This window comes from Carassius auratus, unplaced genomic scaffold (assembly GCF_003368295.1).
Source record: "Carassius auratus strain Wakin unplaced genomic scaffold, ASM336829v1 scaf_tig00214588, whole genome shotgun sequence".
Lineage (NCBI taxonomy): Eukaryota > Metazoa > Chordata > Actinopteri > Cypriniformes > Cyprinidae > Carassius > Carassius auratus.
In genome coordinates, this window is record NW_020527725.1 from 231,186 (window position 1) to 244,704 (window position 13,519).

Sequence of the window (13,519 nt, forward strand, 5' to 3'; positions counted from 1 at the left end):
CAGAGGGTTACACAATACCAAACTTTGCTTCCTTTTTCTGCCCTTGACCGGGATTATCGGGAAGCTCTATGCAAACCTTCATGGACTAGAGATGATGGAGGGAGAAAGGGTGGTTTGGTACCTGTTTGTACCATTCAAAATTTAGGGCCGGCAGGACTTTTAAATGGTTTGGAAAGAAGTCTGTTATGCTCATCACATACTGTAACTTGACTCAAGCTGATTGAGCCATCTCTACCATCTGGTTGATTTATGTTATGCCAAAAAAATTCACTAGATGTCAGAGTGTCAATCAACAGCACTTGTCACAATCCTTCTAACATGGATGTCAGACACAAAGAAACCCCTTCCATGTCAGTCCTTCTTGGTGAAATTTGTCAACGTAAGCATAACATATTACACTGTAACAGCCCTGACTTTACAAAATTATGTTACTTGGTGCCATGAAAAAACTTTAGTATGATTTTAATAATTTTTAAAAAACGTGCTCAACCAAACGGTTGATTTGTCACTTTATGGTAAATGTAGAAAAGCTGTGCTAATGTTTTCAGATCATCAGTTTCTGGAGTCAGAATGTACAATTGGCTGAAAAATATAAACTTCTGATTATTCATGAATATGACACAGCTCTTGTTACTTCTCCATTAAAGTACTGATATAATTTCTTAAATGTGTGTTTTCTGCCACTTTTTGGATATTTTTTTGAAGTAAATATAATGAATTCATTGAATTAATGTGTGCAAATCATAATTATCAGAGGCAATTACTAATTAAATGACAAATGCTGATGTACTAACATTATTAAAATGCAAGAGATTATTTATTTGTTTGTTGTTGTTTTCTTTTACAATTACTAGATGGATTTCAACCGTTTCTATGGTACAAGAACTTCAGGCCCGTGTACCAGAAAACCGCCAAGGACTCGGATGCTGATCTCAGTGATGATGATGACCCAATAAATTCTCAAATCTGTCGTGTACACCCAGGGCTGGCACATTTTTTATGTCTCCCTCATCTATCACACCTAATTAAACTCATCATCTCATTAGTGGAGACTGCATGACCTGTGTGTCAGATATAGGGAGACAAACAAAATGTTTAGTGCTGGGGGTACTTCATGTAGAGGTCTGAGAACCATAGAAGGATCTGGATTATCACCCCCTCCGAAAAGAGGTAGCTGGTGACAGTTCTTTTGAGTCCCTGGATCAAGATGGTGCTCCCTCAACAGGCACATCCTCTACTAAGCTTCCATGTTAGAAGAGAAGAAAAGGCAAACACACTCTAAAAACAGTTTCCTTGAAGGAGGCTCAAGAATTACACTGAACAGCATTCCTGTTTTTACAAAGAAATGTTCATTTATTTACAAAAATAAAAAATAAAATCCTGTTTCACTACCACACTTGACAACGTGCTTCTTGAATCATAAAAACTTCAAATGCCATTATATTACTATTTTTTTTTTTTTTTTTGAAGAATGCTGAAAGAATGTAATGCCTTTGGTTTTGTTACTTTTAGTTATTTCTGTTATTTATTTTTGTTTATTTAAAAAAAAAAAAAAGAAAACGTATAATTTCCTGTGTTAACATGAAAACCTGAAATATTTTATAGCATACTTCAATAAATAAAGAAGATTCAAAATACAAAACTATTTTATTTTTATTTTTTATAAATTAGTATTATAGTTCATATTTTCAGATTTTTATAGTATGTGTATGAATTCCATTATTTGTACCATTAAGTGACATATCAACCATTTGGTAGAGGCAGATATTAAAACAATTTTGGGATGTGTTGAAAAAAAAAAAAATTGAGTATGATAACTATAGCAACATAAGCAGACAAGAAATGCAAACAAAAAAAAAATTCAAATGCCTTTTTCTTGGTGGGGCAGTTAAAGAGTTAAGTAACCATTGACCAGTTAAGATGTAAAGAAGTGGACCTTGCCAGTAAACATTTGACTTTAAAGTCAGCTTGAAACTGCTTAGAATACAAGTCAACACCTGTGAATGTGGTTCCTCCAAACATATGCTTTGGTTTTTCAAAGGTAATAAGCCTGAACCCCATGATCAGGCATTTACTCTTTGCAGTGATAAAGCTGAAGTATTGATCACATTCTTGAAACAGACCACCAGCTCACTGGGAAAGAATTCAAACTGCATTAAAATACAATTTGATAAACGTTTACTAGATAAACCTTTGTGTGTGTGTCAGTCTGACAGTCATATTGATATGGGGTGATAAAGGCAAATACTAGTTCTTTCTGATAAGGTTGATCAATACGGCTTTGTTGTGCAATGATTTAATCGAAAACACCAGACTACTGTGAGTGCAGCTGTGATGAAAATGTGATGTTTCATGTTTGTTTCAAGAGCGGGTTTCAGAGAAGTCTCTATTCTGGTAAATAACACGAGGGCGACGTGTTTCAAGAATAACAATTTACACCCGGTCTGCTGTAGCCTGAGTGACCGGGTGTTTACTGCTGAAAAAGATTATGACTCCAACAATAAAAGCCATTTCTGGCATCTAAAATGTTAAAATCTCTGTTATTATCGCTAAGTGACAAAAATCATCTTGATAATTGCCAGGTAAAAAATACACTTCAGTTGTAACATCAGTGCTTTTATTTTTATTATAGGACTACCATACTAAGAGCATAATAAATGTATTATTTTGGAGCAACTTCACATATGTTAAGTGTTCTTTAAGATATGCTTAATATGAACTTATAACTGATTATTAATTTTACATTTAAAATACACTTTTATGCTTCCTGAAGAATATAGCATATCGGCTCAGTGTATTAGTACACAATAACTATGTTATAAAGCTATTTTCAGTCTTCTAACATGGTATATTAAAAATTACAAAAAAAAAAAACATTAAACTTGCATGACACACATACACACTCACACACACACACACACACACACACACAAACACACATACTTTCACATCTAGAAAACTTATCTTGTGTGCATTACAACAACACATTCCTTGAGTAGATTTAAAAAGTACAGAACCACACATAAAGAAGTTACTGATAAACAAAACTTTTACTACAAACTAAGTTAAACCTGCAAAAGGCTGAACCAAACACATTTAGCATTTTAATAAAAACATATTAAAATGCAACTGAATACATTTTTACCCAACCTGTTTTTTTCAGCAAGGATAACGTGCTTGTTATGGTTGGTCAGAATAATTCTTCAGTAGATGTGGTTTGTGAGTTGAGCAGTATCGTGTGTTCAGTAACACATCCTTTAGCGTCACTGTTTCAGACTCTTCGAGCTGTTTTTGTTGACTTCTGGCGATGACACAGTTTGCTAGTTTGTTTTTGCTGTCTTATCTGCATTTAGCAATTCAGCATATCACAACCTCTCGTCCGTGTCCTCAAAGTTAAAGAAAAACAAGTTCATAAAACAATGATTTTATGTAAACTTATTACAATGTCTTAGAGATTGTTACATGTTATTCTCCTCATTACTCCTTGCTAGTTCTAATATACAGTTTAGTAAATAACTCTATAATCAATAAAAGTCGAAAATATTGATTTTATCATTGATGATATAAAGGACCTTCCGTTTATTGAGACGACCAATCTAAAAACAATTTCCTGAACAAAATCGAGCCCAATTCATCCGCTTCTTCAAGATAAACATCTGGCTCCTCACCTGTTGACGGCCCGTGATGTTTCAATGCAGCGGCAGACTCGCACCTGATTGGCTGATAGGTGTACTTAGCCTCCTGATGCAGCCAATAGAAACGATTCAATGCTTTACCACACGAAACCGCTATAAATTCGTCAGATGCAATTGAAACGAGCGGTCAGTAGCCCAAGTGCCGGTAACTGCAGGAGGCACTGTCTGAGAGAGGAGAAGAGAGAGAGAGCAAAGGCAGAAAGGTATGTGTTTTATTTCATTCTTTATAGCTATATATTATTTTATAATTATATAATTTATGTATAGCCTGCTTTAAACAAATGCTTATGTATTTTAGGTAAAAGTAAACATAATAGTAGTAATACAGTTAGTTTGTTACACTTTAAGACAATTAATATTATTCTTTCAAACACTAAATGTTCATTTTACATTAAAATTCCATTACAAAAAGTGCTAAACTTTAATAAGAATAAAAATGCATGTGTGTTTGAAGTACAAGGCACACTAAAGATAAGTCTACGATAATGTCATAATGTGTTATGTAGCTTTAACAGCTCTCTTTTTGATATTTTGCATCAATCAATGTGTGAGATCTGTTGTAATGTGTATTTTGGGACCTCCCTGTCACTGTTCTTACACTGTTTTGCTAAACAGTCTGAATGAATTTGAACGAACTGACTCTGAAAGTGAGACTTTGAAGTGCCTCATTCACACATCTTTATATAGAGTTCAAGAACTCCATTTTTAGGAATGTCTTCATTTTAGTCTACAGTATGTTTCTATTTCATCCCATGCAGAAATGTATAACTTGGTCATTACACTAAAATAATTACAACACCACACTCTCTATCTCTTCTTTTTTTCCCCCACAGATTGTGAGGGTTGATTCCACCAGACACTATCGACCACCCTTTTCCTCTTATCTGTTGGCTATACTACTCCTTCAGCCATGGCACCCACTCTAGCCACGGCATTTGCCCGCCGCTGGTGGATGGCAATAACAGCCATCATTGAAAACCTGCTCTTCTCTGCCGTTCTGCTGGGTTGGGGCTCCTTACTCATCATGCTGAAGTCTGAGGGTTTCTATTCATACCTCTGCACAGAGCAAGGTAAGAATCCTACTTAAATATAATGTAACATCAAGAACAAGAACTCAAGAAAACTCTGCAGCAATTTAGAAGAGCCATTGAGGAACAGTTAGGTTACGTGGTCCGCAAGTCAAGTTTGTGATCTTACCTATGAAAGAATTTAATTTAATGCATGAGTGGGTTTTATTTGTCACTAAATATATTGGCAGATCCCATCCATTCCTTCATTCCAATCTGATCTCGAAACAAAGACTGTATCTGATAGTACTTGAAAGATCCTACTTTTAATCCATTACTGACAATTTTCTTTGGAGTAATTGCCACAGGAGCCTCACAACCATAGACAGCACAGACGTCCATTTAATCAGCTGGTCACAGTAAAACATAGGAATGCTGAAAGGTTTTCAACAGGGATCCTGACCTAATCAAGTGTATCTTTAAATTGAGAGGCCTACCGCCTGCAAGATGTAAATGAAGATGTTTATCGTCTCAGTTAGACCTTCTGACCTGCTGATTAGCTTGTAATTGATTGATTGATTGATTTAACTGTCTTTGGTATTGATTAGCATCACATAAGAACGTTTCGGTCTTGTTGTGGCTGGTAATGCCCTTTTAGCATTGTCCTGTTCTCTCTCAGGCACTATGGGCTTGATTTAATAAAAGATGATGACACTGAGACCTATTTAACCACAAAAGCTGGTTTATAATTCCAAGGCAGACAAGAAAAAAGAAGGGGGTAGAGGAGGGGCAGAAGATGAGAAAGAGTTGTGTGTGAAGGAAACTGTTGGAGGTTTATCGTTTAGGTAGATCTAGGAATGCAACTTCTTGGTGGAGTGGTGGGCATCTTGCATGTCCAACTGTCTGCTTGGCATGGCATTTTTGCATGGAAAAGTGCTTATCATTCCTTTTTGGCGCTGTCATAGTTCATGTTTTTTCATATTACTCATCTGATTTGACTGTCCTTTCGGTCAGTGACATTATTGTGACGCAATGAGACTGTCTCAGCAAAAAATCATGTGTTCAAGACAGTATTGAGCAGGCTTAAAGTCCACAGATAAGTCTCAAAGGACAATGTCTTGAAGCATTAGTCTTTGACCAATTTGAATGATATGTGAAGTATGTGAGGACTGCTTTCGAGAGTTTAGTACATTAGCTGGGATTTCCCATTATGCAATCTCTGAAGTTGTCATGATAAAAGAGTTTTTATCACAAAGAGTTTTGCACATTTGCACATCAATGTGGCTTATACACAATCTTTGATGCATCTTTTGTAGTGCTTACAGTGGGAACACCATTCACACATAAGCTTGGTTTAGAAAACATGATTTTGCAGAAATGCTAACCTGTTGAGTAGTGCAACTCATACGGTTTTAGGCCACATCAGTTTGTGTTCAAGCTGGTTTTTGGAACATGGTATCTGCTGTTCTGGTAATCTGGGTTCCGTTAACTTTACCTCTCCTCTTTCTTCTTTCCCAAAGGTAACAACTCGATGACAAACTTCTCCTTACCAGCTGTTCCTTCATCACTGTCGAATGATGAAGCATTTGAATATGACGAGTTCCAGTCTACCCAGCATGATGGTGGGGTGGAGATGGTCCCCCTAAACCATCCAGAGGACAATCTGAGGATGAATGGCTGGCTCATCTGTAAAGAACAGGATGAGATGCTCAATTTAGCCTTCACCGTGGGCTCCTTCCTCCTCAGCGCCATCACACTTCCTCTCGGAATCGTCATGGACAAATACGGCCCACGCAAACTCCGTCTGCTTGGAAGGTAGATAGCATAGTGCTTAATTTTTCAATATCATTACTATACCAGTCACATGATTGATAAATTATTAATGAAATGAAAAAAGTCACAATACAGACCAATGACCAGAAAAGTGTTGAATTGTCCATTATTAGCTGACCTCTGAGTGCTGTATCTTTATTTCCAGTGCCTGCTTTGCCCTCTCGTGCCTTATGATTGCTTATGGAGCCAGCAACCCAAATGGTAAGAACATCATAAATGCAATTTATGTGTCCATATTTAGTGAAACAGACACCAATGTTGTAATAGATACTGATAATGTCCCATCATTTAACATCTGCTTGTTTCTTCTAGATCTGTCTGTTTTGATCTTCATCGCTCTGACCTTTAACGGCTTTGGAGGAATGTGTATGACCTTCACTTCACTTACAGTGAGTGTGTCTTAACTTATTTATGAATGTACACTTTTTTTGTGTGTGTGTTTGTGCGTTTATTTTGTTTAAACTTGCTTGCCCCAAGTTACTTGTAATGTTTAAATTGCTAATTAACAGACTGTATCCACCATATAAATTGTAGAGGATATGTCCCATCTGATATTCAGATTAGCTAATGAGGTTTTCTCAGTGGTCGATTCTTATTGTTACATTGGGTGCCCTTGATCCTGCTATATCCATGCTAGTTAGACATCTCTAGGTCTCTTTTTCCTCAATCTCTCTTATTTGAGCATCTCTCAAGCGTGGTGCAGCAGATTCATCATTAGACCCATCTGTGCGTCTTACTACAGAGTTTTTTTCAGCTGACTCACTCTTGTTGCTGCGCTGGTACCATGCATTAACTCCTGATGATGTTATCATGCACTCAGCATGATCTCAGGAACTATTTGACCATGAACTCACAAGAACACTCGCACCCAAAGCCCAAAATAAACTTTCTGCCACACGTTAATGGCCATGAACTGAGAAAATAAAAAACGATACCTACCTCAAAATTATTACATCGATGGCTAAATCGCTAATAATGCAATTCATCATGGAAAACAAGTTCTTGTTTGCCATGTTGCATGTCCCTCTTGAAGTGTAAATGAGTTGGAAATAGTTGCATTCCAATTGATTTTGGAGAATACTTTCACATCAGTTCTGACAGGAATTCTCACAAAACACAACTCGCCCATTACCAACCTGCTGAAAACACACTTTCACTGTAAGCAGTCTTGCCCAGTCTGTGCTCCAATTCACCCGGTTCTGACTGAATGGATGAATCCTCAGTTCATACTGCCCCATTTATTACATCGAACCGAAAGTAAAGTAAGAAGGAAATGTGGATTAACTCAAAAATATTTCAGGCCACTGGTAGTGTTCTAGTTTTCTAGTGATCTGTCAAATTTTCTTTCTCTTCTTTCTTTCAATCTCCCGACCTCACTCTGGGGCTGTAGTTAGTGCCTCTAAACTGAAACTGCTTTCACTGTTGATTTGCTCTGCTTTCGTCAGTCCATAATTGTGTGCCATCTCTTCTTGGCTGTTGCGATTTTTAGAGAAAGACTGTGGATCAGTTGTCTTCATATCAATGCTCTGAATAGCCACAGTCTGAATAGGATAAGAATATTACATTTTAAATTATAATTAATAAAAATAATTAAAAAATACATGTTGTGGAAAAAGAACAAATAAACATGACTTGTCTTAATATAAATTATATAATTATAAAGTCATAAATGAGATAAATTAATATATATATATATATATATATATATATATATATATATATATATATATATATATATATATATATATGTTACTAATAAATCTGAAACGTTTTCTCTCTTGCCAGGATTGTTGTGGATTCTATAGATGATATTAAAATAATAAAAAAGCTTTATAATTTGTTTTAGTTTATTTAAATACTTATGTTTTTTGCTAAGATTGTTAAGAGTTATATACATTTTAAATGAACAAACAAATGAGAGTAATTAAAAATGAATTTAACCAACCGAGATATTAATCTGTTCCCATGTTTCCTTCCAGCTGCCCAGCATGTTTGGCGACCTGCGTGCCACCTTCATCGCGCTCATGATCGGCTCGTACGCTTCCTCGGCTGTCACCTTTCCTGGGGTCAAGGTTTGTTAGATTAAGCAACTGGTTGAAAAAACAAGTGATTATAATGGTACATTATGTTCTTAGATAATAAATGTTAAAATTTTCAGGTGATCTATGACCTTGGTGTGACCTTTATCATGATTCTGGTGGTCTGGGCGGGCTGTGCAGGCCTCGTCTTCATCAACTGCTTCTTCAACTGGCCATTGGAGCCTTTCCCTGGACCCGAAGACATGGACTACACGTAAGAAACACACACATACCCTTCTCACACACATCGAACATCTACAATATTTGACACTCGTTCTGTATTTGTAAATTTCTGTATCCAGTGTCAAGATCAAGTTCAGTTGGCTGCGATTTGACCATAAGATTACAGGAAAGCAGTTTTATAAGCAGGTGACGACAGTGGGCAAGCGTCTTAGCGTGGATCACACTCAAAAACTGAAAGAGCTAGCCAAAGAGGGTCAGAATCTCTGCCTGTCCACCATGGATCTGGAACCGCAGTGTGAGGCCAAGGAGGAGAGTAAGTCACAATTTTTAAACGGGTCTGATACAGGAAAAAAGACAGAAAATGTGCTAATATGACAGGTCAACAATTCAAACTAACCCCATTTTCCTTTTCTTCCATGCAGCTCAGTCATTCATGCGGAGTATTTTCAGCCCTCTCTTCATGTTGAGTCTGGTGACCATGTGTGTAACTCAACTGCGTCTCATCTTCTACATGGGAGCCATGAACAATATCTTGGAGTCCCTCAGCGGAGGAGATTTCAATACGGGTGAATATGCATGTTTAAATGTGCTTTCATGATAATCCTGATTTGAGAATGCAGCATAAAAGTTTATGGAAATGTGAAAACAAAAATGTGTGAACACACCAACACATATTTCCAGAGTAACAAAAAATTTTGATTACTTTAATTATGATAATTCAGATATGTAAATGCAGGAAAAAAAAAATCCGCCACTAATAAAATTATAAGCTCTTAATTTTTTTGTAATACTATTTTTGCAGTTGAGAGAATGGAATTGGGTAAGAATCTCAGTAGCACAGTAGAAACCAGTAGAGTGTGTCTTCCCCTTAAGCTTGTTACTCTAATCTTTAACCTTCTCCTGCTCTGACGTCAAGCGTAAGCCACTCCCTGCCCACCTGTGCTCTGGGCAGTAATGCATATACAAGCATACACGAGCGCCAAAAACAATTAACCAGAGTAGTTATTAACTAACCTCTATTATCTATTACACAGTGTTATATTCTGCCTCTCTTTTGCTCCCCCAGTGAGTCTCTACACCTCCATTTTTGGCATGATGCAACTCTTGTGCTTGATGACGACACCGGTCATCGGTCAGATCATGGACTGGAAGCTGAAGGAATGCGATGATGGAGAAATCAATGAAAAAGAGCCCAACAAGTAAGTTATGACACACTTTTGAGTGATCTATGGATGTAGATTTGACTTAAAATAATCAAGTTTGAAGCTCAAAATTCTGAAAAAAAAAATGAATGACAGCTGTTTAAAATGTGTGTCTATGTGCTCCTTGTCTCCAGGGATGAGCCCCAGCCCAAACGCAGAGACAGACAGATTCAGAAAGTCACCAACGCCACACGGGCCTTCATCTTCACCAACATCCTCCTCGTCTGCTTTGGCATCACCTGCCTAGTTCCCAACCTCCCTCTTCAGGTGTGTGCTGCGTACAAAATCTCACAATATGATGAGCATTTGACAATATTACTGGTTGACACATTTAATGTTGCACAAGGCATGGTGTGTTTTGAAAAAAAAAAAATAGTGTACATGTTTTTAAAAAAAAGTTTTTTGTTAATCAATTTTTCAGTATGCTGTAAACATAACACTGTAAAAATATGTGTACCAGTGTTGTTATTGTTAAATATGACTAAAATGTTATCTATAAAAATTAGTTTTCAGTCACGGAAATCAAGTAAAACAAATTTTGGAAGAAAAAAAAACAAACAAAAAAAATGTAAACAAAAATTAGAATAGTTGCCTAGCAACTAAATAAAATAAGTTAAGTACTAAAATTAAATATAATAACAATAAATTAATAAAAAAACATACAAATGAAGAACATAACACAATTACTAAAACTAAAATAAAATTAATTATTAATAATTATATATCAATTTAACATTCATATATACGAGTTAATTTAAAACATGAATAAATAATATAATACATGAATAATAACATACTTGTATACTACAATATGCTGCTATTTTGATTTTTTTTTGCTAATGTAATATTTATGGATATTCTGTGCACTTATTTGTATAGTGTGCACAGTAAACCGTACACATTGCAGCAATATTAAGAGTTGTATGTTAGTATGCTATTCTACTTATTGTGCAGAGGAAGGCTATTGCTAAATTTGGAATAGCATACTACTCTTATTATTTCTTCCATATGGAGTAGTGTGCAAGTCTACCATATAGCAGAAATAGTAAGAGTAGTATGTACCACTTATTTCTTGCTATTGGCACATGAAGTGTCTGCATAGCTGTACAATACAGCATCTCCCCCTAGTGGCCTAATTATGGAAATAGCATGTCACCTGCCAATTTTACCACAGGAAAGTGATTATAATGTTTTGATTTTGCCACCTCATGTCATCTCTCTCCAGATGCTCTCGTTTGTCCTTCACACCATCGTCAGAGGCTTCATCCACTCCGCCATCGGTGGACTTTATGCTGCTGTGTGAGTTTGTCGACATTATCTGTAAAACATGATTCAATTCTGCTTATGATCATCACTTTCGTCTGTAATAGCTGCATTTAAATTATGATAAGAAATAATCTGTTTGTGTGTCTGCAGGTACCCATCATCTCAGTTCGGCAGTCTGACAGGAATGCAGTCATTGGTTAGCGCTCTGTTCGCTCTGCTGCAGCAGCCTTTGTTCATGGCCATGATGGGACCACTGAAGGGAGACCCACTCTGGGTATGACACACAACAGAGAGCTTTAGGAATACTACATGGATGAAATGCCCATTAGGCAGGTTTTGACCTCCTCTGTATGTTTTGGTTTTCTGGTGTAGGTGAACGTTGGTCTGCTGGTTCTCAGCATGATGGGCTTCCTGTTACCACTCTATCTACTGTACTTCAGGAAAACCCTGCACAAGAAGAGGAAGGAGAAGGAAAATAACGCTAAAATCTATCTCAGAATCAATGGCACTGACGAACAAGAGGCATTTGTATAAAGAAAGCAGATAAAGGGAAAAACAGAGGCATGAGAATATCATCACAGCTTCATAAAAACAGAAACGCAGAGACGATTAAACCACTTTCTCAGAGGTTTACAGAGTAACTCAGTGGACCAAAAGAGGAATGAGGGAGACAGGAAGCAACGTGGGAAATTTGGCATCCCTCTTCTTTGACATTTGATTTGAATTTAAACAGATATTTTATATTACGCATGTACATATGTGATAAAGTTTCAACTCTGACTGTTGCTCCATAATCTAAACCAGGCGCATTTCAGTATACAGCATATAAGTATATGATTTTTTATATACATTGTTTATGCCAACTGGAGGTTTTTGAGGAGGACTGAAGTCAGCCTTGCCTGCACAGATGATGTAAAGATGACAGTTTGTCTGTCTTGCCCAAGGACACCCAAACACCCTACTCATTCAGCTAAACTTTACAAGGGATTTCAACTTAAACCATTATAGCCCCAGTTTTCACTGTAGCTAATAATTGTGGTGCAATGCAATTGTATTCACTAAAGGGCACATTTTCCCTTCATAATGATCCTCAAAGGGCCTTTTACATTTTTCTATGAAATAATGTTGTATTTGTGAAAAAGATCTGATCACTTTTGATCATAGGCACTTTATGAAAGCCACAATTTATGCATTTCAGTTTGTATATATGTTTTTACACTACATGTGCATGAGATGCATACATTTAAGAGGCTGAAATGCTTATGATCTGCAGTGAGTGACTGATCTGCAAGGTGATTGCTGAAAACTGAGGCGCAGATGTCAGGGCAACAACAGCACTTTTGACACATGTACCGTAAACCCCCTCATGACCCATAGTTCCCTTTTTCTGTCTTTCTTTCACTTGCATTCTGTGATATTTCAGAGCGTGTTAAGAGTCATTTGTGTGTCACTGATCATAAGATCAAAATATAATGGTCCTCTGAAGTAAAATATCATATGGAAAGCACAACTTAACTCACAAATGTGCCTTTTGTGTGGTTTACAGTGAAGTTAGTGATGCTGATGATAGCTGATGGGAGGACTGGAGGCACAGATACTGTGGAAATGTTGGTAATGTTAGAAATGGTGTTGTGTAATGTATTTATTTCTTTAAAATCTAATGGACCATATGGACAATGCAGCCTTATTTGCAAAGGTTTTTCTCAGTGTCGCACAGACTGTTTGTTTTTTCAAAAACTTTCATGTATTGTTCTATGTGGAATTACTGTTGAGGATTTTATTCAATAAAAATGTGTAGGTTTTGCTGATTTTTGTCATTTATTATTAATTTATAGTGAAAACATCATAATAGTGTCTATTACATTCATTGTTCATGCATGTCTTTTTTATTTTAATTTTTAAGAAATTTAGTCACGATGTCCTCTACTGAGGACATATCATAATTTATGAATGAAATAACTATATGTATCCACAAGATCTTCATAGTCTTGTGGGGAAAATATATATGACATAATTACATAATATTTTATTTTGTGTTTAGTACAAACATGAACAAGTTATTTAATTATTTAAAATATAGTTTTTTATATGTATATATTCTTTGTAATGTCACAATTATTTTTTCTCACGTTGTATAAATGAGTTTTTTTCATCAATTAAAATATAGTCTTATAAGTGTTACTCCTCTCAGGGGTCATCATAATCCTGGATCCTTGAGTGGCATCGAGAAAAAAAAGAAGCTGACTCTTCATTAA

At 36.2% G+C, this 13,519-nt stretch overlaps 1 protein-coding gene across 2 annotated transcripts; it reads left to right on the forward strand.

The window, feature by feature from the left end:
* The first annotated feature begins 3,822 nt into the window (after positions 1 to 3,822).
* Positions 3,823 to 13,072, forward strand: LOC113092431 (large neutral amino acids transporter small subunit 4-like). 2 transcript variants are annotated; one of them, XM_026258020.1, is made up of 14 exons: positions 3,823 to 3,898; positions 4,529 to 4,765; positions 6,223 to 6,517; positions 6,681 to 6,736; positions 6,848 to 6,924; positions 8,515 to 8,607; positions 8,694 to 8,827; positions 8,916 to 9,109; positions 9,219 to 9,362; positions 9,863 to 9,995; positions 10,133 to 10,265; positions 11,224 to 11,297; positions 11,415 to 11,538; positions 11,637 to 11,798. In XM_026258020.1, exons 2-14 carry the CDS (start codon positions 4,606 to 4,608, stop codon positions 11,796 to 11,798), a joined length of 1,779 nt encoding a protein of 592 aa, XP_026113805.1. In that variant the 5' UTR covers positions 3,823 to 3,898; positions 4,529 to 4,605. The 2 variants fall into 2 exon arrangements, with proteins under 2 accessions (XP_026113805.1, XP_026113806.1); XM_026258021.1 differs by lacking the exon at positions 3,823 to 3,898 and having other exon boundaries at positions 4,606 to 4,765; positions 11,637 to 13,072.
* Positions 13,073 to 13,519: the final 447 nt, after the last annotated feature.